The sequence below is a fragment of the Eubalaena glacialis genome, chromosome 15 (genome assembly GCF_028564815.1).
Source record: "Eubalaena glacialis isolate mEubGla1 chromosome 15, mEubGla1.1.hap2.+ XY, whole genome shotgun sequence".
Taxonomy (NCBI): Eukaryota; Metazoa; Chordata; class Mammalia; order Artiodactyla; family Balaenidae; genus Eubalaena; species Eubalaena glacialis.
In genome coordinates, this window is record NC_083730.1 from 83827351 (window position 1) to 83854248 (window position 26898).

General features: G+C 47.6%; 2 protein-coding genes across 9 annotated transcripts in view; one reads left to right on the plus strand and one right to left on the minus strand.

The window, feature by feature from the left end:
* Positions 1-2579: 2579 nt before the first annotated feature.
* PRKAB1 (protein kinase AMP-activated non-catalytic subunit beta 1) lies at positions 2580-26778 on the plus strand. Of its 7 annotated transcripts, none has more exons than XM_061170163.1 (14): positions 2580-3048; positions 5352-5515; positions 7047-7140; positions 7424-7538; positions 9573-9706; positions 11220-11288; positions 11543-11768; positions 15506-15677; positions 20121-20332; positions 21151-21385; positions 22014-22571; positions 22664-22777; positions 23101-23241; positions 24062-26778. In XM_061170163.1, exons 1-7 carry the CDS (start codon positions 2890-2892, stop codon positions 11618-11620), a joined length of 813 nt encoding a protein of 270 aa, XP_061026146.1. In that variant the 5' UTR covers positions 2580-2889; the 3' UTR covers positions 11621-11768; positions 15506-15677; positions 20121-20332; positions 21151-21385; positions 22014-22571; positions 22664-22777; positions 23101-23241; positions 24062-26778. The 7 variants fall into 7 exon arrangements, with proteins under 7 accessions (XP_061026146.1, XP_061026145.1, XP_061026144.1 ...); XM_061170167.1 differs by having other exon boundaries at positions 2583-2694; positions 2881-3048; positions 22014-22777; XM_061170165.1 differs by having other exon boundaries at positions 2584-2694; positions 2800-3048; positions 22014-22777.
* Positions 20920-26898, minus strand: part of CIT (citron rho-interacting serine/threonine kinase) — a 168353-nt gene continuing 162374 nt past the window's right edge. For both annotated transcript variants that reach the window (XM_061170160.1, XM_061170159.1), the window contains 2 exons: positions 22096-22396; positions 20920-21208 (listed from right to left, as the gene is read on the minus strand). In XM_061170160.1, the coding sequence (XP_061026143.1) occupies positions 21185-21208; positions 22096-22396 (325 nt within the window). In that variant the 3' untranslated portion in view covers positions 20920-21184. The remainder of the gene's footprint in view (positions 21209-22095; positions 22397-26898) is intronic.

The window sequence follows — 26898 nt, forward strand, 5'->3', positions numbered from 1 at the left end:
CCTCCAAATTTGGTGTAAATCTGTCTGTCTGCTTTCACCTGATACAATTACAAATAGACACAAACTTAAAAAAAAAAAAAGAGCTCAGTGAAGGCAAAAATGGTGCTTTCTGAAATGTCAGTGTGTCCTAGAATTTCATTGTGCGTCCCAATTTTGTTGTGTGGTGGACACTCTAAGTAAGAAAAGATTTTACACAACTACTTCTGGTTCTCATGGTCAAATGTTTCTGTTGGAGAGAGGCCAGGACCACTGCTAGTGCATATGGCTGTGTTTGTACAAATTAGAAAAAGGCACCCGTTCCTCCAGGCAGGTGGAACCTTGGGAACTACTTGCGTCCTCGGGTAGGCACCCCTGTGCAGGGCGCACCTGTACAATCCCAGTTACTGGGCTGTCTCAGCAGTTGAAAACCTCAGGATATCACTTATCTTATCCGAGCCAGAGCAGAAGTCTTGAAACTTTCTTCATGCATAGAAGTATCTGCATAGCTCAGATTAGGGGTCCATAACTCATGTGTTTTTCCTTATCTCTCAAGTTGTTTGGGGAAGAACCAAAGATCAACATCTTTATATCCATGGCTTCTTCATTGCCTATTGTGAGCAATAAAAACAGGTCAAGGAATGTATTCTGGGTTATCCGTTGGCCTGGCTTTAGTGCTTTCGGGGCTTCTCTAGAACCCCTTGCCTCCTGTATTGCTGCCTTTCTGTGAGTGTGTTTCCACCTCTATTCTATAGATTCCTTTAGGGCTGGAACCACGTCTTATTTTTGTCTTTTAAAAAAAAGTTTTTAAATTACAAAAGTAGTACATCCTTGCAGTAGAAATATTTTCAAACAGTAAACTAAAAAGTGAAAATCCCCTATCTGTTCCTGTTTCCAGTTTGAATCCTCTCCCAAGAGGGGACCACTATTAACAGCGTGTTGTACATCTTCCCAGAACTTTCCATTTGCAAGCATAATGATGCTAATAAAAGTGCTAGTGTTTATTGGATGCTTACTAAGAGTCAGGTGCTAGGCTAAGCACTTTTCCTGTGTGTTCTCAATTAATTCACAAAACAAGCTTATGAGGTCGGTGTTTTTTTATTCCCCATTTCACAAAAGAGGAAACCAGGTGATGTTACTAAGTGGTAAAGCCAGAATTTGAACCCAGGCAGGCTGACTTCAGAGCTCATGCTGTTAAAACCCCTATTGTTCTGCCACTTGCTTTGGGGATTTGGAATGTCATAGACATTTCTCCATAGTTGCCCACATAATTCTATTTCCTCCTTTTTAAAAGTTGCTCATTATTCTATAAAATGAATGTATTTAATTCATTTAGCCATTCTCCTACTGACAAACTTTTTAGGATTCTCCAGTTTTCCATTTCCTTATTTCATCAAATCTAAGATTCCACTGATTGTAAGATGCACCCTGTTTCAGAGATTAAAATGTGAAATAAAATGTGTATCTTACAATTAATGTATTATGGCATTAGAAACAATGCTGCAAATGAACATATTGCATATAATTTTCACATGTGTATTTCTGTAGACGTTTTCTAGAAGTAAATTTGTGCACCAAAATGAAGGTGCATTTTTAAAATTTTATAGATACTGCCAAATTCCCCGTATCTTAGTCATCTGTGTCTCCCATTTACTTCATACAATGTCTGGCATTATGTAGGTACTAAATAAATGTTTGTTCAGTGGACAAAATGCATGACCAGGCCCAGCAAATGCAAAGCATTTTGGCATACTCGCATGCAAACGCACACACCACTACCACACACACCACCACCACCAACAAAAATCCTAACAGTGACCAACAAGGAGATTAGAATATTTTAGCACCACATGTGTACACACTTCTTGCTGAAGCACTGGCCACAGTAAATGACAAACGCTAATAAATGCATTTTATGCAGAATTATGTGTTCGAAGTGATTTTAAAATAGCTTGCAAAATTACCTGTCAAAAGGCTGTGCACTCAATTTTTTGAAACTACACGAATTCCAGCGGTTTACAACCCCCAAGCTACTAGACGTGAGAAGTTTCCAGAGAGTTTAATGGTCTGTCATTTTCTCAAAACACCTGCAAGACTCTGCATAAGAATCACCTGGAATGCTTATTAAAATGCAGACCCCACGCCAGAGCTTCGGAATCATAATTTCTGGGGATTAGGGGCAGGTGAATCTGCATTTTAAACAGGCACTCCACGTGATTCTAAGGCACTCAAAGGCGTGAGACCTAGCGCATTAAACGGCTTTAAGGAGTCTTAATTAGATTTGCCCTTTAGAACGGCCCCTTTGGCTGTAAAGTGTAGAATCAACTGGAAGTGGGCAAAAGTAACCGAGATAACTAACACCATCGCTCACCCCAGCGCGGGGAGGGCGGCCCAGATAGCCTGCGCGCTTCTGCGCCCCCTGCTGGCCTTCAGCATCCACGTCCTGGACCGGCCGGCGCGGCCAACTGCGACTGCGCCCTCCGAAGCCCGCCGGGACCGTCTGGGTGCTTGCCAACGTACTGACCTGGACCGGAAGCGGAAGTGAGGTCGAGTTCGCCTCGCGCGCTTCTCCCACCGCAGCCACTCCCAAATCTGTGGGTCGGGTCGCTTTGCGCAAGTGCCGGAAGCGGAAGTTGTTAAGACGTGGGGGAGTTCTTGGGAGAGGGTCGGGTTATCCTAGCGTTCGGTGTGTTCGCTCTGCGGCAGCCTGAGCATCAGGTAAAGCGCATTTGTGAGACTTAGGCAGCCCTGCTACCCGGCTGAAGCCGGATCCCGAGCCCTAGCCTGAGGGGTGTGGTACCCGGTGCTCCGACTCTTTCCTAGGGTCCTGGTGGAGGTACCGGGAGTCACTTGTCCCTCCCTTGGAGTGAGGCCCCCCCGTCCGGCTTCCCGGTGTCCCCGTAGACCTCCGCCATGGGCAACACGAGCAGCGAGCGCGCTGCGCTGGACCGGCAGGGCGGCCACAAGACGCCCCGAGGGGACAGCTCGGGGGGCTCCAAGGATGGGGACAGGCCCAAGATCCTGATGGACAGCCCCGAGGACGCTGACCTCTTCCACTCCGAGGAAATCAAGGTAATGGGGGTGTGGGAATCTGATTCCCCTTGACTAATGTTGAAATCTCCTAGATCCCTCCCCTCGTATCCCCTCTAATCATCAGAAGTGGGAGAGCCCTCTTAGCAGCTCAGGAACCTGTGTCTAATTACCGATATGAGAAAGTCACCCTGAGGGAGGAGGAATTCACTTCGTTTAACATCATTAAGGAAAAGGCAGCTCTGAGACAGGTTCAAATTCTTAATTAATTAAGATCGTGGCACTAGCAGTAATTGAGTCCCAGTCTCTGCTTTTCTCAGGTATAATTAATTTCACGGCTCTGAGAAATCTTCCACCACCTTTACGCAGACTGGCGCTTTTTGTAATAGTTTTGCAGTTAATTTTCAGTTTTGAAGATAAACCAGAACATGTGTAAGGTGAACGTAGAGTCGAACAGCTGACTGCAGCTGCCAGAGGTCTTTAGTTGTGCTGAAAACTTGTGGTTCACCCTTTAGAGCAGGCATAGAAAAGTAATTTGACTTCCGGAGGTCAGTGAGTAAGTGAAACATCAGCCTGAAGGAGGCAGCCAGCTGCTCAGCTTCTCTCTCCTATTGTTTATATATGACTTAATATTTTAAACAGGCCAAAGCAAACATTTTTGCAGGCCAGATTTGGGCGTCCTGCTGCAGTCTGCTTTAACTCATTAAAAACTCTAAAGGCGGTTCTCGATTCCTGCTTCAGCCGCTTTCCTGCTAACCACCTGATGTGGTCAGTTTCTAGGGGCAGAGCCCGGTCCAAGAATACTTAGTGATTCTGGCAGCTGCTATGTATGTGGTATATCCTAAAGAAATGAACAACTAAGTACTTAAAGGGCACCGCAACAAGTAGGTTTGGGAAAGATGACAAACACCTCCTTCCCCCTCCGACACACACATTCTGTTAGTATCTAGTCGCCTATTAATCATTATTGTCTAGGCTAATTGCCTGGCAACTCATCCCAGCTGTACTCATTTTTCCTCAGATGCTGGCCTGGGTGATCGCATTATTATCTTATATCCTCACCTGGATCTTGGCTTTGAGGCTAACCTATAAAGAGCCTGCTTTTACTTGGTCCTCCAGCCTGTGATTTCAACTTGCTTTCTGAATTTGTTGCGTTCCTGAAGCTGTGTGCAAAGTGAACTTTGGAATCCTGTTTTTCCAATGATTTGACATCTCTTCCCCTAGAAATAATTTTGGCCCAAGGGCAGCCGTTTAAGACACCGTAAGAATCAAACTACTTTCTTTAAGAAGTATTTGTTCTTTTGCTGTTTTAAAACTCTTACGAGAACTGTTTAGCATACAGATGATCTGTAGAGAATGATTTAAATAATTTCCATCACCATTTCCACATAAGTTACTGAAATGATGTAGCAGACACACTGGATTGAATGCTCGGATACAAAAAAAAAAGTCGTGAATTCTTTTAACTATACTTGTTCACCATTTTGGCTGTGGCTAGTTATCACACCCTCAGTGGAAAGTGATTGCAGTCTGTTATTCTTTAATCTGTAAATTTTGTTAAAGGTCACAGAATGCAGGTATCTTTTAAATGAGCTCAGGTCAGTATTTGCAATGAAGGTGCTAGAAACCTGCTCCAGACCTTTTAAGAGTCTGTCACAGCCTAGAACTGCTCTTTGGCTTCTGACTAGGAAAAATGTACGAGATCCAAAACCACACCCAGAGTCAGATGTGTTTTTTTCTCTCGTCCCGGAATACCTCCTTTATACAGCGCTGCCCATGTAAGAAGTTACTGTTTACTGTAATGAGGGTCAGTCTTTGTCTTATCTTTTTCTCCCTGGTGCCTGGACAGCACTCAGTGATTAGCTTTTGCCTTCCTCAGCACCTGGGTTTGCCAGTTTTCAAGTTGACAGCTCTGGAATTGTCCCTAATAAATTTTCATGTACTTCAAATCTTGCTTAATTAAGGGAGGAAAATGACATTTATTAAGCTCATCTCAAATTCATCACCACCTTCTTGCAAGTGAGCTTTATAACTTCTAGAATTTTGACGACGACCTCCTAAATAACAGCAGTAACAGTAGCTAATAATTATGAAGCGCATACTCTGGGTCCGACACTCTGCAGAGCATTTTACATGGGCTGTCTTCTCTCACTCAGCCTTCACAATAACCTTAAGAAATAGTTGCTTTTATTATCTCCATTTTGCAAGTGAGTTAACGAGCCGGTCTATGAACCTGGGTAGTGACAGCTGCCTCTTTAGAATGAATTGTCAGTATGAGGGTAATTGTCTCTTGCAGGGAGCTCACTAATGGCTTCCTGTTCCTGAGTCAACCGCTCTGCTTCCAGGCTCCGGAGAAGGAGGAGTTCCTGGCCTGGCAGCACGATGTGGAAGTGAATGACAAAGCTACTGCCCAGGCTCAGCCAACCGTGTTTCGATGGACCGGGGGCGGAAAGGAAGTTTACTTATCTGGGTCCTTCAACAATTGGAGTAAACTTCCCCTCACAAGAAGGTAATCGCCTGGGTGTGTTCATCTATTTGTCTTAACCCAGGGCTGCTCTGGTTTCTGAAGGACTCCTGTGGGTGAACAGAAGAGGATGTTTTTATAAAGTCGACGCTGAATGGAAAAATAGTTGTGCTTAATAATTCACAGGGTTCACATCTCACACACCAAGGAGTCGCGCTAGGTTTAGAGCACACTTAGAAGAAAACGTTGCTCAGTTACGAGCATTTCCGTTTCACAGACACCTTTTGCTTCAGATATTCTAGCTTTGTGTCTGTTCAGGCAGGACTTTTTTCAGAAAGAGAACTCTATTCCTAGCGCAGTGGACAGAGCGGGATTTGAGTCCTTGTTGGCTGAGCTCAGCCTCAGTGTTCCTCTCTGTGAGAAGGGAACGTTGGACCAGATGATCTCCGAGCTTCCTTCTAACTTGGGCTCTGTATCACTTTTGTCTGAAAGGTACACATTATGTAGGCACCATTAGCACAACTATAGCCAAACACTTGCTCAGACACCCTAGCGTGGACGGCTGTCTTGAATTGTCAGTGGAAAAGCATCTTCACTAGTAAGTCCTCTTGATGAAACAAAGGAAGAAATCGTGCCCTGCTGGGCCAGGCCTGGTTCTTGATAAGGAGCCGCCTGCTTTTCCAGGGGTCCAGTTGGTGTAGGAGGGAGCCACTCAGCCCAGTTACAAGTCATGCTAGTCGGGAGAACAAAACAATCAAATGAGAGAGGTTTCGTGGAACCCTTTTTTTAGTAGTTATACGAGTTGCTTTAGGGACCTGTTTGTACATCCTATGAAATTGATCCCCTGTCCTGAGCTAGGCAAGCTAGCAAAGGGTAAAACTTGGTGGGCAGCTTGCTGTTTATCTTGTGCTGCCGTCCTCCTTGGCATCCAGGCTGCCAGGTGTTATTTTGCACACAAGTTGAGGATGAATGACTGTTCGTTGACCTTTTTTTTTTTTTTAAAGCTTTTTTTTTTTTTAATTTATTAATTTATTTATTTACTTTTGGCTGTGTTGGGTCTTCGTTTCTGTGCGAGGGCTTTCTCTAGTTGTGGCAAGCAGGGGCCACTCTTCATCGCGGTGCGCGGGCCTCTCACTGTCGCGGCCTCTCTTGTTGCGGAGCACAGGCTCCAGGCGTGCAGGCTCAGTAATTACGGCTCACGGGCCTAGTTGCTCCGCGGCATGTGGGATCTTCCCAGACCAGGGCTCGAACCCGTGTCCCCTGCATTGGCAGGCAGATTCTCAACCACTGCGCCACCAGGGAAGCCCCTCGTTGACCTTTTGATGGTAGGAATGTGGACTCCTGGTGTTTGAGCAAAGCGAGTTTTCCAGGAAACCTCTTACGATGCCGCTTTCTGGTAGCTTTTCTAGATTGAGATTATACTGAATTGTCTAAATTGGTTAAAAATGTTTATTTCTCGTGCAGCTGAACCCTTGATTTTACGTGGAAGTTTTGTTTTGTTCCGTGGCTGGTTTTGCAAGTCAGCTAAGAGGACAGCCCACCCTGCTAACATCGTCTGCTTCCTTTTTTCTTGCAGCCACAATAACTTCGTAGCCATCCTGGACCTGCCCGAAGGAGAGCATCAGTACAAGTTCTTCGTGGATGGTCAGTGGACACACGACCCTTCTGAGGTACTCTTCCTCCCGCCCTTGGTCCTCTGGCCACCCCCACGATCCAGACAAACCGGCTTCCCTCAGAGACAGCTGCCAGGTCCCTTTGTCCTGCTGGCCGAAGTCCCTGTGCATGGCCGAGCTCGATAGCAGTGCTCCTTGTCAACCTGTTGGCATCCTTGACCGAGATGAGCAGGTGGGCTAGCCAGGAGATGAGGCCTTCCAGCCAGGGCTGCTCGATCCTCTAAAGAACACCTCTAGAGACCTTCCACGTTGTGATTTCTGCCTGTCTGTCTCTTCCCAGCCGATAGTGACCAGCCAGCTTGGCACAGTAAACAACATCATTCAAGTGAAGAAAACTGACTTTGAAGTATTTGATGCTTTGATGGTGGATTCCCAAAAGTGCTCCGATGTGTCTGGTATGAGCAGTTATTTTATACCACGTGTGTGCAGGTGGGGGCTGTATAGTTTAGAAATACCTTGTTTCTCTTGCCTCTCGCTCTTGAGTGGGAGCCGCCCAATCGGTGGATGTCCGTAGCTCCCCAAAGAGCCACAAAACTAATTCCTAACTCTGTGTCAGGTCAGGTTGCTAAAATCTAGCTCTGAGGGACCCGTAAGTCATTTTTTTGGTCATCTCCAGGATTCCGTAGGTCTGCTTGGCCACAGAGAGCAGACACTGGAAATGGAACCAGAGCTTGATCTCGTGCCAGGGGCAGGCCCAAGAGCCCCTGGAGAGTTGCATCGGGTCAGTGAGGGGCCAGCACTGGGGAAGCCAGCCTGCTCGGGGCACCTGGAGAGTTTCAGCCCGACAGGTGATAAACTGACCCCTCAGTGACCTTGGCATCATTTGCGTGGTCCACGAGCACCTTGTCAGAATCCCTTCGTGGGAGAAAGGCTCACCACAGAACAGGCTACACAGCACAACCTGCTCGGTATGGTCCTAGTAAAACTCTCCCATCTTCCAAGAGTCATCCGATCATTGAACTTTCAGTAAATTGCTTTGCATCCAAACCCACAGGAAGAAACCGCTTGGAAACAGTACATGCTACGCAGGGAGAAGGATGCATTGGCATCGACAGTGTTCGCACCAGCTGCACTGCCCCTTCTTGCAGGGCCTTAAACCGTCCCAGGACCCCCATGGGAAGCAGTGAAGGTTCCCCGGGACTGTGCCTGACCGTCTAGGAAAACGGGTTCAGTTCACAGGATGATTCTTCATTGTCACCTGCCTGGGCCAGGAGGTCCTGCCCCCAGGATCTCTTAACTCTTTATCAGCTTAGAACTCACACTGGCAGGTGGGCCACGTGGCTGAGAAGTCATGTTAGTGAGCAGGAATTGGAAATCCAAAAATAGCGTTCTCTGCTCTGGATAGCTGACTGGGCTTTTAGAGAAGTCATTTCTGTTGTATTCAGACAGGTGGGAATTGGGGGTGGGGGAAATGCCCAGATACCCCTTACTTGCTGATAAGTGAAATTTTAGGCCACAATCCAAAGCTTTTAGTCAAGATTGTGCAGCAAAGGTTGCCTGGGGAAAGGAAGCTGACCCCTCGCTGCTGGGAAACCAACTTGAGGCTCTCCATACTTTTCTCATACTTAGACATTCCCTTTCTCAAAATACATATGGACTCCTAATGGCTCAGTTTCCTGCTGTGATAGGGCTGGATTGTGTGAAAGGAGTCTGTCCCCTAGAGAATGACGCGGAAGGAATTGGCGGAGCCGAGCCATCTCAGCTTTACAGCACGAGTCTCGGCGGCCAGACACATCCCAGGTGTCCTTTGGATCACAGCTCAGTCCCCGCCAGCTGGCCAAATGTCGCTAAGTGAGCGGCTTCGAAGCTTACGGAACACTGCACTTCTAGAAGCTTCTTAATATATCTGTATAAGGGGGATACTCCAGCATGAGTTTAAGAGGAACCGGAGAGCGATGGAGGCAGAGAGCCTTGAGAGGTCAGGTCTTCGACTTTTCGTTGTTTTAGTTTTGAAATGCGCCGGCGCCTCTGTGTGAACAGGCTGCTTCATCTTCGGTTTGATTCTGGCTGCTGGTGCATCTCACTTGGGCCCAGCCGCATAAGCCTCCCTAGAAGCCTTGAGCTTCTGTGCCGTACTTGCCGGCCCGGCCTGCAGTGAGGAGGACGCGCCAGCCTGCGGTGGCTGTCGGGTCAGGTCGCTGTGAGCAGCTTCCCATGACTCTGTCCCAGACTCACTGCTTTGCCACGAGTGCTGTCTGCCACCAGAGCGTCTGAATTCACTACTTGAGTTTCATGCCTGTCACCCGAATTCCAGAAGTGTTTTCTCATTGCCTCTGCCCTTCCCCCTTGGGGCCAGTATATCCTTCAAGAGAATATAGATCTGTACTGAGGGAACAGGAGATGTGGAAAACTAAATGTCACCACAAATTGAGACTGCTCCCAGGACTCCTGATTTTCCAAGTGAATGTCCTGTCACCATCTCCCAACAGAGCTGTCCAGTTCCCCCCCAGGACCCTACCACCAGGAGCCCTACGTCTGGAAGCCAGAGGAGCGGTTTAAAGCACCACCCATCCTCCCGCCGCATCTTCTCCAGGTCATCCTGAACAAGGACACGGGGATTTCCGTGAGTAACCAGGCGTCTGCCCAGACCATCCTCCATGGTCATGTTCAGCTGCTTCGCTCTGTGCACGTCTCGCAAGGCAGCTCGTGAAAATGTTCAGTGTCACCCATCGGCGTTAACTGCCGGCGTCCCCCTCTGACGCGGGAACGGGCGACTCACAAGATGTTCCCACAGTGGGCCTCCCCATCCCACAAAGCCTTTCTGAGCCCTTCCTCTCGTGTTCCACTGCCACCTCAAATTTCATGACAAAATATATAACCGCCTCTTCTCAGTAAGCTGCGTGGTGGAATTCCTCCTCTGGCCCCCAGATTTTAGAATCTTGTTTGTTTGGCCGCGCTCGGAATGTGGGATCTTAGTTCCCCAACCAGGGATCGAACCCACACCCAGTGCAGTGGAAGCGCGAAGTCTTAACCACTGAACTGCCAGGGAAGTTCCAGAATCTAGTTTTAATCACCAAATTGCTTTCAGAAACCTCAGGGCTCATGGATCAAAATTTGGGGTATGTGGGTAACACACATTGCCTCTGGGAAATTGATACTACTTGTAAAAAGAAGTGCACTTCCAACTGAGTCCTGAAGAGCACCCCGTTATTCCCTGCGTTTGATTTTCCATCCCGCTTGACCTGAACTGCCCGTTCCCCCGGGTCTGGGCTCTGCAGCGTAGCCATAATTCTTGGGAGTCCAGATGTTCTTCAGCCTTGTCCAAGCCACCACCTAACAGGCAGACGCTCCAGGGTCATCGGGTAACTGCTGCTGCTCTAGACGCCACACACAAGTGGGTGCACGTGTGCCGAGCAGGGGGCTGGAGGCGCACACGTGCAGGCATCCCCGCAGCAGTCACGGTGTGTTTCCCCGGGGACTCGCTGTTCCTGGGGCCGCCCCGCCCCAAGCACGCATCTGACAGCTGAGCCGGCTTTTACTGGATGCTTTTTGTTTTGAATTAGCATTTATAAAATTGGGGAGTGTACGTTGGGGGAAAAAAAAAAGAAAAACAAATCTGGATTTCTGGCTTCTCTGAAAAAATAGGAAGGTGCGGCAACATTGCCGGTCGTATGTGAGCTCTTACGGAGTGAGAGCACCTCTCCCCTTCCCCGGTTACCCAGCGCATTCTTCGGGCTCCCCATCTGAGTCTCAGGGACCAGGGACGTGAGTTTGCAACACACTGCTCAGCAGCTTTGAGTATTGATCATTTCTTCCTGCTTTTTCTAAAAGTGCCTTCACTGCACGGCTTTCTTCCTGCCCCTCCTCCAAAGAGAGGACAGAGCCACGGCCCACAGTCTAGATGAAGCCTGGCCAGTGCGCCCAGCAGACACCCCGAGAGCGCCCCTTAGTTGGAGCACCAGGCATGACCCCTCGCCCACCCAGTCATCGTGCACAAGCCCTTTCACTGCCTGACAAGGAAGAAAGGGGCCTGAGAGCCTGCCTCCTTTCCTCTGAAATCCAGTGCCGTGAAACACGGGAGAATCTCCTTGATTTCCAAATCTTAAGTGCACACGTCTGCTTTTGCTCCCCTGCAGTGCGATCCAGCTTTGCTCCCTGAGCCCAACCACGTCATGCTGAACCACCTCTATGCACTTTCCATCAAGGTAAGGACGTGTTTGTTACTTAAGCTGTGTTTCTCCAAGTGTGCTCTGAGGCCCCCTAGCGACGGCACTGCCTGCAGTATCAGTACGTACCTAAAGGGCGGCTTCCGGGACCCGACCCAGACCCATAGGCTCCTCTCCCGAAGGAAGGCCCGGGCACCTGCTTTTATTCAGACCGCCTGATGATTCTCGTGCTCCCTAAAATTTGAGCCTCCTGACTTAGTCCTGCCTTTGATGATTTCCGCCCTCTTCCTCAGGACGGAGTGATGGTGCTCAGCGCGACCCACCGGTACAAGAAAAAATACGTCACCACCTTGTTATACAAGCCCATATGAAGAGCTGGGAGCCGGCCATGGGCCCCGGGAGCAGCGTGCACCGCCGGGCTCCACGCGTGCATGCTTCTCGCTAGACAGGATGGACTGTAAATTTCCCATTTCACGCTCTTCAGAAGACATTTCATAGCCGCCCTACTCCTACTTGAAGGTTTGTTCCAGACACAGCAGCTCCTGGAGCGCCTCAGTCTGTAACAGTCCTCTTAGCACCCGGTGGCTGTGAGCCCTGGGGCTCATCAAGGCTGAGGGGGGAGGAGGGGGGGGCAGACGGTCTGCACCCCACACCGCAGTGCAGAGGGCGGTGCAGGCCTAAATTTACATCCTCTGAACTGGTCACGGAGACTTTCCTTGAGCCAAAAAGGAACCCGAGCCACTTTGCTGGTAGAAATCTGGGAAGCAGGGGCCGAGGCCACACAGAATCTCTCATCATGTGTGTGTGTGTCTTGACTTGTCCCTGCTGAGGCCTGGCTGTGGACCTGACAGCGAGTATGGCATTGGTCCTGCCTGTCCTCTGAATTCAGAGCAATAGATCGTCTTCCATTCCCTGCTCCAGGGAGACATAATTTCTATAGAAATTTGAACCTAATTTCCAGATGAAGTTTTACAATTGTTTCTTACACTTATGTGCACTAAGTATGTTTTTTTAACCAGAGGTGGCTGACTGTACAGCCTTAGGGCAATTTTTAAATCATCCCAACTAGACTGTAGATCATGTGAACCGTGCTCAGCAATGATCTGTTCTCAGGACAGACTTGGAAAACCACGGCCGGATTCCTCCGTTAAGCCGGACGATCCTGCGGACTGACCACCGCTAGCTGCAAGGTTGTCCAGCTTTTTATTCGAATCGTAATGAGGTGACAGTGTTAGCACGAGAATTTTGGAGAGGCGCCCTACCCTAGCCTGTGCCACCTCGCTTGGGACCTCTGGGCCCTCCTTAGCAAAGAAGGCTGTAGCAATTGCTGTGGCTTATTCTGGAAGGAAATTAGAACTTGCGGCAGCCTTCTGAATTTGTGTGAGGAGGACATCCTTTGGACCAAAGCGAACCTCTCCACACGGCTTGGAGATGCCGGAGACACGCCCGTTAGCGAGGTTCCTGTCCCCAGGTCGGTGGAAGCTGTCGTCCTTCGCTGTGTTCCTGCTGGGAGACGGAGGAACCATATCCCTGGTGTCTCATATTTATTTGGTGAACCTGAGTCTGGGATACCCTTTTTTGTTACTGTTTCCAAAACACTGAGTTACTGTCACCTTGATGTACAGGTTTCAATAAAGCTTTGTAAAGATAACGGACGTGCACTTGGAGGAAGGTTTGATTTCGTGCAGTCGTTTGGAGAAGAGACTGGAGCTCTCCCCGAGGTTTATTCAGTGCAGTGCTTTTCAGTCTTGTTCCCGCCTTGGCACACATTGAAAATGGTACCATCCTTGTGGCACTCTGGGGTGAGCAGACAGGGCAGCTCGGCTCCCTCCCGGGCTGAGGGCCTTTCCCTGACCCACCTATTCTGCGCACAGATTAGAAGGCCGTTAAGAGGCTGTAAAATTGAGCCCCATGGAACCGCTCGACCACAGGGGAAGCTGAGGAAAAGCAGCAGTGAAGGCCCCTGGCTTGCGCAAGTTGGCAGCATCCCCGGTCCGAGGTCTTGCTGCTTCTTGCTCATTGACAGGCACCACAGGGGAGCCTGGGATCATGACACCCTCTTGGAAGACCCCAGGATGTTCTGGAGTCAGCTGTGCTCACCAGCTACAAGGGCCTCTGTTCCTTCTACCAAAAAGATGGAAGGTTACAGTGTCCCTTTAGTAATAAGGCTTTTCTTCCCAGGCATCAGGAAACATGTAAATAAATTTAAGAGAAAAGGGAACCCCTCAGGTCATCTGGTCCACTTGAGGTGGAGAGTAGCTCAGAAAGCATTCCTAGTTGGGTAATTAGCCATCTCACTCTGAAAACCCAAGTGATGTGGGAACCCTAGATTTAGGGATTGGAGGGATTATTTAAGTAGACTAAGGAAATACACAAAAATCCTTTATCCAAAACTGAATCAAAATTTTTTTTCTATTTTTTAAAAATTATTGAAGTATAGTTGATTTTATAGTATTGTGTAAGGTTCAGGTCTACAGCATAGTGAGTCACTATTTTTTGTAGCTTGTGTTTCATTGTAGGTTATTATAAGATATTGGGTATGATTCCCTGTGCTATGCAGTAAATCCCTGTTGCTTATCTATTTTATGTATAGTAGTTTATATGTGTTAATCCTGTGCCCCTAATTTGTCCCTCCCCTCCCTTTCCCCTTTGGGAACCGTAATTTTGTTTTCTGTATCTGTGAGTCAGTTTCTGTTTTGTGTATACATTCATTTGTATTATTTTTAGATTCCACATATGAGTGATAGCATAGAGTATTTATGTTCTCTGACTTAATTTCACTTAAGCATAATATTTTCTAGGTCCATCCACGGTGCTGCAAATGACAATATTACATTTATTTTTATGGCTGAGTAATATTCCAGTGTGCGTGTGTGTGTGTGTGTGTATACACACACCACATCTTAAGTCAGTCGTCTGTTGATGGACACCTGAGTTGCTTTCATGTCTTGACTATTGTAAGTAGGGCTGCTGTGAACATGGGGTACGTGTATCTTTTTGAATTAGTGTTTTCATTTTTTTCTGGATATATACCCAGGAGTGAAATTGCTAGATCCTGTGGTAGTTCTATTCTTAGGTTTTTTTGAGGAGCCTCCATATTGTTTTCCACAGTGGCTGCACCAATTTACCTTCCCACCAACCGTGTAGGAGGGTTCCCTTTGTTCCACACCCTCTCCAGCATTTGTTATTTGTAGACTTTTTGATGATAGCCAGTCTGACCTGTGTGAGGTATTACCTCATTGTGGTTTGGATTTGCATTTCTCTGATAATTAGCAATGTTGAGCATCTTTGCTTGTGTCATCTTTGAAAAAAATGTCTCTTCAAGTCTTCTGCCTAGTTTTTGATTCGGTTGTTTGTTTTTTTGGTATTGGGTTGTATGAGTTGTTTGTATATTTTGGAAATTAACTCCTTGTTGGTTGCATCATTTGCAAATATTTTCTCCCATTTTGTAGGTTGTCTTTTCATTTTGTTGATGGTTTCCTTTGCTGGGCAAAAAGTTTAAGTTTAATGAGGTCCCATTTGTTTATTTTTGCTTTTATTTCTTTTGCCTTGGGAGACTGAAAATGCTGCTGTGATTTATGTCAGAGTGTTTCGCCTATGTTCTCTTCTAGGAGTTTTACGGTGTCGTGTCTTACATTTGGGTCTTTAAACCATTTTGAGTTTATTTTTGTGGATCAAATATTTTTGAAGTATAATTGAAAATACATAGCTAAGCTCAAAAGTATAAAAGGGGTATATTGAAGAAACTGTTGCTGTGTTGGTGGGCTGTGAGCGTGGCCCCTGGCCCCATGGTGGAGACTCCGGGGTGGGGGGGGGTAGGACCCAGCCATAGGCCTCCAGGACCGGGGTTTGACACCCTCACCTGGATAGGAAGCCCGCCTCATGAGTTGGCCCAGAAAAGCACTGCCTTTTCTGTAAGAGGGGTTAGAGAATCTGGCTGCTGGCCTGAGTCAGGGCTCAGAGGGAGTCATCAGCCCCAGGCTGCAGGGGGAAACATCATGTTGGAAAATCTCACCTGCAGATCAGCTCTACTCACAAAGTTCAGATAAAGCCAAGCCAAAAATCCAGTGTAAAAACTAATTTGGAGCCCATAAACCCAGTAAGAGTCCTCTGCAGCCCTGGGGCCACGGGGGACTCCTAGGGGAGTAACTGCTAGGGTGGGGAAATGTAGCCAAAACCACAGAACCCTGGGACGTGGGTGTCAGCATTCTCCACAGCTGTTTGTGTGTCTAAAAGACTTCATTTTTTTTAAAAAGCAACACAAAAGGAAGTCCCCCGTGGTCCAGAAGACTGCTAACAGACCCAGGTGAAAGTCTTTATACCCAAGAAGCTAAAAGTAATGGAGATTATTTCATGGATATGGAACAGGAGACCCTGTTTGGTCCAAATCACAGGAGCAAAGCCACACTGAGGTGTCCTATGACCCAGGTAATGCTTTCTCTATTATGGGTGAGGACTGGTTACATGGTTGGTTAAAGTGTAACTGAAATTGCTTTTGAATGAAGATATTTTTTTTCTCCAGAAATGTATATACAAATGAATTTATGGAGCCAAAGGTAAGGTCTTTAAATTACTAGTGGGTAAAGTGGTATTGCAAGGTAAACAGAACCATATGTCAGCATATTGAAACCAAAGATCAAAGGACCCAGGCAAGGTCTTTTCCTTCCCTCTGGTCAAAGCCTGGCTTCATGTTAGAGTCGGCCGTTCCCCCCCACCGTCCGCTCTCCCGGAGTGTGGACACTGGACTGAGATTAGGGATGTCATCCAGTTCAGTGCCTGACTAGCTGTGTGACCTTGGGCAAATCACATGACCTCTCTTAGCCCAATTTCCTCTCCTGAAAAATGGAAGGGGTTGAACTAGCACTAAATGATTCCTAGGGCTCCTTTCACTTCACATTGGGAGCCACAAAGCTTTTACACCATGAATGGGATATGGCCACAGACAGGAAGTCAAGGGCCAGAAAAGGAAAAAGTGCCAGCACTGTAAGCTCAGTTAGGAAACCTCCAAGGTGGGAAGACACAGAGCATCAAAGTGATGCCATGCATGGCTAAGGTCAGAGACTCAGCCATTTCAGGGAAAAGCAAAATTTCATTTTGTTTAACTCAGTTACTTCTAGATGAGTATGATTTCGTTTCTGAGCGTGAACTCAATTCTCCTGATACATGACCCTCCACCAGTGTTTATAAACGGTTTGAGTGCACTGATGAAGACCCAAGTCTCTGGGCCACTCAACCCTCCATCCAGCTTTTTAGCACCTCACTTGATCAGCAAATTAGTGGAGAAAAGAAGCTAGAGCCTTCTACCCTGGAATGCCAATTTTAATTGTCTTCAGGAGAAAACAGTAAGCTACGAACGTATGTACAAGTCATTTCAGCTAATTGTAAAAACATCGACAAGGGCCCTCCTAAGAGTCACCGCTGCTGTGAGTCAGGCCCTTGGAGAACCAGTGCCCTGCCTCTGGGATCAGCCACTGAGCTCAGCTCCCACAACTACCTCATCTTTATTTCTCCTAAAGACAGCCAGAGAGCCTGAGCCTGGGTGAGGATGCCAGCCTTCTCTACCTGCCAGGAGTGCATTCACCCATTTCATCTGCAAGACTCAACAGCAAGTGAGAACAAGAGACAGCTCCAGTTGTGTGTACCCTGGATCAACTTTATTTTCCCTTTTTGTGGTTCTCTGAAAGGACAGGCTGAGTTGTGTATAGCAGTAAAGTCATTTCCAGAGTTCTTTACCTCTAACAACCCCTCCAGGGCAAACAGGAGTTCCGTTAATCATTGACAGACTCAAGAGAAAGCCCGGCCATCTGTGCAGTTCCAGATTTCCACTGCCCTGCCCTCCCAGCTTCGGAAGATAAAAGCCTCAACGTTTGACTAGGCAACTGATGAAACATTTTCTCATATAAACACTGTGCCTAGAGCCACAGTCTCCATGCTTTTGGCATCATGAGCAATATTTAAACTGCCAAGAAAGAAACCTGACTGGAACAGGCCGAGCTTCCTCAGCCTCAGCGCTATTGACGTTTTGGGCCTGGTAACTTTCTGTGGAAGGTGGGCACGCGGGCCGCCCTGTGCCTTGCAGGGTATTCAGCAGCATCCCTGGCCTCTACCCACGAGGTGCCAGTGGTACCACCAGTTGTGACAACCAAAAATGTCTCCAGATATTGTCAAGTGTCCTCAAGGGAAGGGAGCCAAGTCACCCCTAGTTTAGAACCACTGGAGCAGGCCAGTCTGTTGTATTATGAGACCAAAAGCTTAGCTGGTCCCACCCCTGTGGGCCTAGCATTATTGCTTTAGACTTAAATCTGCATGAATATTTTCTAAAGCAAATCACATTCAAGAGGCCCAATTCTGAAGACAAACTAGCTGGTCAGTCCTGTTAAGCACATCATCTCTTTTTGGCCTAAGTCTCCAAATCCTAAAGTTTCATAGTTATGAAATATGCTTTGCAAGCAGCTTTAGTCTCGTGAAAATTAAGTTGTAAGAGCAGAAAATGTGATGTCTAATTTTGTGCTTAAGAGGTAGGAATAGCAGCATGGACGGCTGGGCCTCCGTTTGTGGTGTGGCTGAGTAATTTGTTGTTTCTTTGAGGTCCTTGCTTAGGGTCCAGAGAACCTTTCTGGCACATTCCTCTTGGAACCAAACCACGTTTACTTATGCTTCTCAAGTGTTATGCGGCTGCCAGGAACCCTCAGGACAATAACTGAAGCGGTATTCAGTGGACTTTTTCTAATTTTATAAGGAAAGAAAGGTTCCAGCATTTTACTTGTTCATCTTCCAAATTATTTTCATTCTTAGAGTTGACAGATTTTTATCCCCAGCGGTAAAAGAGAAAGGAACAGAATAGAATCGCAAGTACGACTTCTGTCACAGGGCAAGTCGGCTACGACCCTGCAAGTCAGAATTTGACTGTGGTCAGATTACTTCATTGGAAAATAAAAATTGAAGACTGAAAGCAACAGGAACCATGAGAAAATTACCATTTGCCAAAACCAATGTTTGTCTGGCTCAACAAAGTTTATACCAACAAAACTAAAGCATCTTAGAAAAATTTACCTTGCAGACTATAAAAATTCATTTAGTTAAAAAGAGAAGTATCTACATTTTAAATTACCTTGATCCGAACTCCTCCCTCCAGAAATCTGTATCATGAAAACCGGTGGCGTTATCCTAATGGATGAGAGGAATTGAAAGGTGACCTGTGTTTTTTGTTTGTTTGTTATTAACTGCATTATAGGAGAGCTGGGTAGTGCATTCTCCAGTAATCCTTTCAAAGTGGCCCGACTGCCTTACGGAGCTTTCCAGTTCTACAGTCCTATAAAGTGACCTTAATAGCCAGTTCATGGTTCATTGGAAGTAATGACCAAACTTCGACAACATCGTACTTCTGGAAGAGAACGTCGCTGGTCTCTTGATTCCAGGAGAGCAGCTTGCTCTAAGCCCTGTGTGGCTCTCCACCCCCCACCCCCAGAAGAAGCCTCCCCTGAAAGGAAGGGCGGTCCCATGCCATGCTCCCAAGCTTAGGCTGACAGTGGCGATACTTTGGGTTTTTATGGGCTCTCTTAAGAAAAGAAGAGGTCTTGCACTAAGGCAAACATTTTAGATCATTGCTTTATTTGACTATTTGTTCAACAGAGTTCATTCCTCTCAAGGTGGATCTTGAACCATTCCTTGTGATCTTTTCCTCGTTCTGAATAAAAAAGGTAATGAAGAAAAAGCCTGTACTTTTGGACCTAGAATCTTATTTATGCTAATAAGCTTTGACTGCAATTTCGTGTTAACGATATTTCCTGCTGGCATCTCGGTAGTCACACGGAGCTCCCCACACTCCAGTGAAGATGGCTGTCCACAACTACCACCGTTGAAACCAAAAGTAAGAGTTGAAAAATGCACCTTTTACAATAAAAAAGTAGAAACCAATTCAATTTCCTTTTTTTTTTTTTTTACGAATATAAAGTTTCTTGTAAATATGTACAGTCTTTGAGCTAGTTCTATAGCAGGAAGCATTTCACAAATGAGACACACAATATACACTTTGAGGGCTAAGAAGCCCATTTCTCATGGAGATCCTAAATGAGATGCCAAGACTAAAACACCAATTTCCAGTGACCTCTCCAAATACTTGTGGACCAAGAGACAGAAACTTCAGCAAACATTGTCAGATCTGCCCTGGAGAAGGGAGGGGATGCAGCGTGACCCCAAAGACGAAGCAACGCATAGAACACGACAGCATGACACTGGCCAAGGATACGACAACGTGGAGGAAGGGCCGTGGGCGTTTCAAACAAGAAAGCACTTCGGTTAAGAGACGAGCAGGAAGGAGCTGGGACTCAGGCCAGGTTGCAATCTGGAAAGTGAGCTGAACCGTGGACACGGGGTTAAAACGCGGTCACGTTCGCCAGCTGCGGCGGGAACAGGTCTACCTGTCAGCTTACCTAGGATGTGCCCTGGTGGTTTGAGGTGTGGAGAAGCAAGAGAGGCCTGGTGGGAGATTAAAGGCAGAAATAAGGCCGCTAGTTAGCTTGCCAACTGCAAAGCCTCTAGTTGGTTCTTTACCGGTTGCCAGGAACCTCGCACCGCCGGAGGGGAGAGAGAAACTGGGTGAGCCGCACGGCACCTAAGGAGGGCTTCCCCGCCTGGCTGGGGTGGGAGAGTTGAGCTGCGGCTTCCTTCTTGAACTTCCTGGTCTTAGTCTAGCCCTAGGGAGAGGCTCGTTTGGGAAGTCACAGTCTTCATGGGGTAGAACCTGGTGGGTTGTGTGTGAGCAGAGTTGTCTGCGCGGGCGTCGGCAGGGAGGTGTGCAAGTGTGCGGTATGGTTTGCTGAAATCCTTCTCTGGTCGTAAGGCTTGAGCGTTTGGTTTTTGTTTGTTCAGTGCTACAGACTGCAGCTTGTGGCCGGTGAGTTGGCAAGTCCCAGAGGGTCTTGGTTCGGCGGGAGCTATGGGATGGAACTAGTGCATCGGCAGAGCAACCCAAGGGGGCGGCCAGGTCGGGGGGCAGCGCATGCAGTGAACCGCCGTGCAGAACTCCTGGGGCTCTCTTCCCACCCCGGGGAGCCGGGGAGAGTGCGCCATCACGACAGGAGGTGAGTGCCCCCAGCCCCTGCCTGGACCCGGAGCCCCATCGGTGCTGGGCTCAGAGCAAGTCTTGCATGCTTTCCTGGCCAAAGCTACATGGAAAGCGGAGACAGCAGGCCGGTGGGTGACGCTGAGGGGCAGGGAGGGAAAAGCTCCTCGTGGTCCCTTGGCCCCAAGTCACTGCCTCTGAGCCAGGCCCGATGACCTCCATACATTCGCAGCTGGTGGGAGGGGAAGTCGTCAAGGCCATAAAAGGCAATGAGAACGGTAAACATTTGGCTAAGATGTCACCCTGGGTAAGACAGGGCCATCTGTGAGGATGGACTGAAAGGAGAGTGGACCTAGGTGAGCGTGGGAGGTTAGCCAACGGCAGGGGCTCTTCTATGATACATGTCGGTAGTAAAGACCTGATTGTGTGACCTGCTACAAATGACTACAACAGGAAATACGGTGCTATTCAAATCTATTAATTAAGAAGTCTGTTGTCTTTAAAAAAAAAGAAAACAGAAAAACAAAAACCCAACCAACCCTAGGATCTTAAAGTAGCTATTAATTAGGATTCTAACCACGTCGTAGTTAGCCCCCGGTTGGTTTCCTGTGATGAACTGGTACAGGCTAGAGCTAGGTACAAAAGTTTATGAATGCTTTGAAAGAGTAACAAAGTGCAAAGAGGGTGACTGCAGGAGGGTGCCGGCAGCTCCCAGGAGCCCCAGCCCCTCCTGGCTGCAGGCTGTCCGTGCTGAGGCGGGTCTGGGTCCAGCTGCGCTGTGGGCACTGGGGGTCCCTTTCAGCAGCGTTCCATAGTGCGGTTGGTGTTTTCCTGCAGATCAAGATGAGGAGTTGGGTTTTCTGGCTGAGATTTATACTGAAGACTGGTCCCAGACCTAGGAGCAGGAGGAGGAGGGCAGAGGTCAGAAATCGCTGTGCTCACTTTGCAAACAGGAAGCCCAGACTGGGGTGTGCAGGAGCACGTGGCCTCTCCTTCCTGCGCTGAGCCGAGCGCGACCGGCACAGCTACCCCTCCGAGCTCGCAAAACTCACCACAGAGTCCCCAACACTACGTAAGTACTTCTACTGTTACGCACCCCATTTTATCCATAAATCAGAGAAGATAAGGAAAAACATTTAAACGGCTTTTCCCCCTCCCTGTAGCGGCAGGGGTGCCAACAGTGAACTGCAGGCGGCAGCAGGAGAGTGCAATCCAGAACACTGGCCCCTGGCGCCGGCTGGCCTGCCGACGAGGCACCATACTCGAGCCTCCGCGTGCACTTGGGGGGCCCCTAGTCTTCAGCACATCCCTCCATCTCCTCAGTTGCTAACCTAAAAATTACACAGGTAATAAATACATGCACGTGATTTAAAAATTTTGAAAGGTTCAGAGTTCTTCTAGAAGGCAACCACTGTTACCAGTTCGGTGTAGCCTTCCAGAGAAACTGTTGATGTATATATGTTTGAAAAAGTAAGGCATCGAACCTTTCGAATAGCATGTTATCACCTGTGTTTAAGAAGGGTGACTACACATCCGTATTTGTTTGTATGCAGAGAGGATCTTAGAAACTGTGCACGCTGGCTGCCTCCGGAAAGGGAACGCCATAGCCTTGGCAGCTCTTACAGTTTGAGGCGCACACGTTATCCATTTGCGCAGCAGGAAGCCCCTTCTTAAGACGTTCTCTTCCTAAACTTGTTAAGTCCCGCAGACTCCGAAGTACGGTAGTGCCGCCCCTTCCCTACAACAGTGGCCCCTCGGGGATGAGGAGGGCGCCTCACTCACCTTGTTGACCTGGGACAGCGGGGTCCTCACGGCTCCCACGGGCAGCCGGCCCCTGCTGCCGTCCTCAAACAGCCTCCCGGGGGAGCGCTCCCTGCGCGTGCTGAGCATCCGGCCGGGGGACTTCTCCCGCTCCAGGGGGCGGCCCGGAGACTTGTCCCTGCGCAGCTCGGTCCGCCCCTCGCGGTAGCGGTGCGGCGTGCCGGGCTCTCGCGGGTGGCTGGGGCCTTCGGGAGGCGCCGGGCTGGAGGCCACGCGCTTGGTGATGTGCTCGTTGTACGTCGGCGGGCCTCGCTTGTTGGGGCTGCGGCAACGGGAGAGGAAGGTGGGGAGCTGAGCCGTCACAACCCAACGGGGCAGCTTCCTCCTCCTCTGAGCCACCCGTGCCCCCGTCTCACCACGCGTTATTGGAAAAAGACCCCACCGGGAATTCTTCGAGCTGCTTATCTCGACAGTGAGGCCAGGGAAAGAAGGCAGAGGTGAGAACAGAGCGGAATCAGGCTTCCTGGTCTCGACACAGGCTTTCTGCTGAGCGCCCACAGCGTGTCGGGCCCTGTGCTAAGCTCTTCAGGTACCTTAACTCATCAGATCACCCTAACAGCAGCTCTGCAAGCTAGGAACAGCTGTGACCCTCATCGCACAGACAAGAAGCTGGAGACACAGAGAGGCTGCGATTCCAGTGCAGGTCAGTGTGACGTCGTAAACCCCATACTCTACCCCGCTGACCTAGTATTTTCCAGAGCCTAGAGGGCACAGAAAGAAGTCTTCCTTGAGGGGTTAAGCCTGTACTCATCGCCGTCAAGCTGCCAAAGCTGCCCCACTCCTGGGCCTTTGTTGGGTCACCTCTCCTTCCAAGTGGCTTTCCAAGAGTCTCTGGGGCATCCGATGCCAGAGGTGTAGGGATCAGGCCTGATATAATTAGGAGACTGAGGAGGGCAGACGAAAACAGTAGAGCTGGCTCAGAAAATGTCTGAACAATTTGTATGACCAATCTAACCCTCCACCCAGCCCTGGATATGTCAGATGAAGATCTCACCAGACACGGCCCTAACCACCTCTCTGAAGAAGCAAGATCGAGAAACACAGACAGACAGGACTGACACACAGCCTTCGGCATCAGTTCCCTCCCACCCCTGATGAGCAGCCAAGGTACTCAGGCCCTTGTTATCTGAGCATAATTAGTGCGGGGAAAAGGCAGACTACTTAAAATGGGAGCACCATTTCATAGAGAATGTTACTTGAAGACATTTTGATTGATTGGGGCTTTATCTTGGAAAAGTAAAAGTAGAAATCAGGAAAATATATTTTAACCTAGATATTTTTAAAATCTAAATTACAATTGCAGTTACATGCTAAGAATGAACCAAGTATGAATCACACACTGAGTTATTCTGCTCTAATTATCTCAACAAAATTGTATGCTAACATGCTGGGTGACATCCTTCACCAGCAGTGTTGTAATTTTTGCAGCAAAATCGTAAAGTCGTTTCTTAAATATTTGACAGTGCCACTGGTTTTCCCAAAGGCCTCTCTTAATCCTTGATATTTAAATCCTTCCCCTTTGGAAGGGACCAGACTTGTTGTTTTTTTAATTATTGGTCTAACTGTAAGGACTCTGTCTTGTCAGTGCCCGTAACGGAAAGCAGCTGAGCAGCAAAGACACCCAGTGGGGCAGGGGAGACTCTAGAGCAAGTTGGAGGGCCAAATCCAGACAGATGCCTGCTTTTATTAAGTTTTACTGGAGCATGGCCATGCCCATCCGGTTTCTGTGGTCCAACAAGAAAGCTGAGCAAATGAGACAGGGGCCGTGTGGCCGGCAAATGTGAAAATAGTTACTATCTGGACCTTTACAGGAAAAGTTTGCCAGTTCCTTCTCTACGGTAAAATAGATTGGTGGACAGAGCAGAAATAACTGTCTTAAATGGTCAGTCCATTATAAATAATTTCATTCTCTTGCTTCCCTATGCAGCTCAAAATGTGGAAATTCCAACAACCCACGCTCAGAAAGCCAGAACTTTCTTGTGTGTGCAGCAGTAAAATTTGAGATAAAACTTGATTTCAAGAGGTCGAAATCTGAGCTATCTTCATCTCTTGTCATGTGGCTTTGTGATACAGAAGACAAAAAAAGAAATTTCAAGTAAGAGAGTATCATGTTAAGCCGATTTGTAATGGAAGAGAAATTATAAAGCGTGTCAGGGGCCCATCGTAAAGCAAGCTCACTGCCCAGAGGAAGAAAAGTGACTCAAGGAAGGCCATTCAAGAAGTCAGCTTAGGTTGACGGGATAAAGGAAAACTCTCGTCATTCTGCGCGGAGCGGGCCATTTTCCATCTCCAAATCCCTTAATGACCAGTGCTCTACCACATCAATTTTATGTTTGTTTCTTGCAAAGAGTTACATTTCCTGCTCTGCTAAACAAACAGACCGGGGCAGTGCAGCCTTCAGTGAATCACATTCTCCCAAGCTGGCCTTCTACATTCTGGACCTGCCCAAAGCAGACAGCAACAAAAAGTTGAGGTTTTATAAGCCAAGAGACAACTAAAGGAAACTGCTGGTTTTCCAGACATGCCTGGCAGCAGCAGGAAAACAACAGCATTATTTCTGCCCCTTGTTCACAGGAACTAGAACCATTTTCCACGACAGAATAAGTTAACTCCTTACAGAGACACCATATCATCTCAAAAGGAAGGTGCCTGGCCATCTAACTAGTGAGGCAGTGGAGAAAAAAAAAAAAATCTAATTACAGTACTTGGGTTGGTTCTTGGAAACTAAATAAAATCTAGACATTGTCAGGAGAGGACTACAGCCCTTTGAGCAGTCGCTCCTGAGGCAGGATCAAGCCAAAAAGAGTGAGAAGCAGCTGGTTATTCAGCACTTCTGGTTTTCCAGCAAGTTCCTGGGACTAAAATCACACTGCTCAAACATTTCTGACCAACACTTACATTTCAACAAAAGAAACAGACACTATTCGTTAGGACATAGTCTCAGAACATTAAATTGACGACTCTCTTTTCTAAGATCTAAGCAGCATTTCATAACATTAGAGGTGGTTCCTCCACCAAACTGAGTCCCTTGAGAATAAAAACCATCTTGTCTTCAGCTGTGTAGCCCCAGACATTGTGTCTGGCACATGGTAGGGGGTCCACATAACTCTTTATAGGGTAGACATGTGGGGTTTGTAGACCAGTCCACAAAATTAAAACCCTAGGTCAATTAAATATTCCCCTGGGGTAAATAAGCTTATCTCCTTTGTGGACCAGGATCTTAAAATTACACATCTCAGACCTACACATCGAACTGAATCTGGCTCCAAGCCCTGGGTGTCAAGACAAAGCCAGTCCCACTTCCACACACTGCTGGTGGGATAACTAAAGGGTACAGCCTCTAGGGAGGAAAACTCACCAACATCTATCAAAATTACCAACGCCCATCAATTCCTTTTCTAGGAATTCATCCTCCAGATAGATTCATAAGCATGCAAAATGAATGTACAAATTCATTTACTACAGCAACAGACTGGAAACAACCCAAACAGCCACTGATAAAGGCGCAGTTAAATAAGGTATAGTCATGTGAACGAATGCTATGCAGGTGTAAAAAAAAAAAAAAAAAACCAGAAGAAATACTTCGGATACTGACGTGGAGCAATCTCTAAGACACAGAAGAGTGTGCACAGCATGCTATCGCCTGTATTAGAAGAAGGGGAAGAGCACTTCCAGAATGGCAGAGTAAGGACTTCCCGAAAACCTGTTTCTCCATAGAAACAAGAACACTGGCAAAATTGTCAAAATCAACTTTTTGGAACTCTGGAAATTAACCAAAGTCTTGCAACAATTCAAAGAGTGTTTATGAAAGAAAATGTGCAATATTCACCACCCCTGTCTCCCCAGATCTGCAGTAGTTTTGAAACCAACAGCCTTGTAACCAGCTGTGAAAAGCAGCACCCTGGTAACCCCTGGAGGGAGTACATTAGGACTGGAGCGCCCCAAAGCCCCAGCCTCAGAAAACGGTCACTATCTGACCGATCTGGCTCCTCCCTGGAAAAAGACCATCCTCAGGGCTTGTTTTTAATTGAGCTGATTCAGGTCTTCCTCTAGAGAAATGCCCTATCTCTAGACGTTCACCAAAAAAAAAAAAAAATCAATGGCTACTGTTTAACATGGCAAATGCCTGAGGCAGTAAGACCAGTGGGGGAAAACAAGAGGCTAGCTACAACACTCAAAAGGAAGTCCTGCATATTCCTGGGGATCTGTAAGGCCACACACACACACACACACACACACACACACAGGTAAACCTGTCACATACCCAGGAAAAACCTACGAAGGCCTCAGTCTGTCAGCCACAGCTGACTCTGAGTGCTGAAGGTGTGCCCCAAAACACACACAAACACACACGGTCGCTCAGCAAAGGGTGGGTTCAGTGCATTTAAGGAAATCTCTTTCTAGTCATTCAGCTGACCACTACCCTAACCAAGCAGAAACTTCAATGGCTGCACATAACAAAGGACACAGACTACAGAATTAGTACAAGAGTCACTAAACAAACAGCGACAACAACACACCCAGGGAGGGGAAGGGGGAGCTGATTTTCAGAACTGCCACGTTGTATTATTTGAAATGTTCAGTTTTCAACAAGAAAAAATTTACAAGACATTCCAAGCAAGAGTAAATAAAGTACAGCCCATACTCAAGGCCTCATTTCTTCTTTTACAAAGGGGGGCAGTAAAAATTTTCCTGATGCTTATAAAGGACTCATTTCAGTGCCGCAGATCCCAAAGAAATGAGTGGCTTGAGCTTTGAAGATTG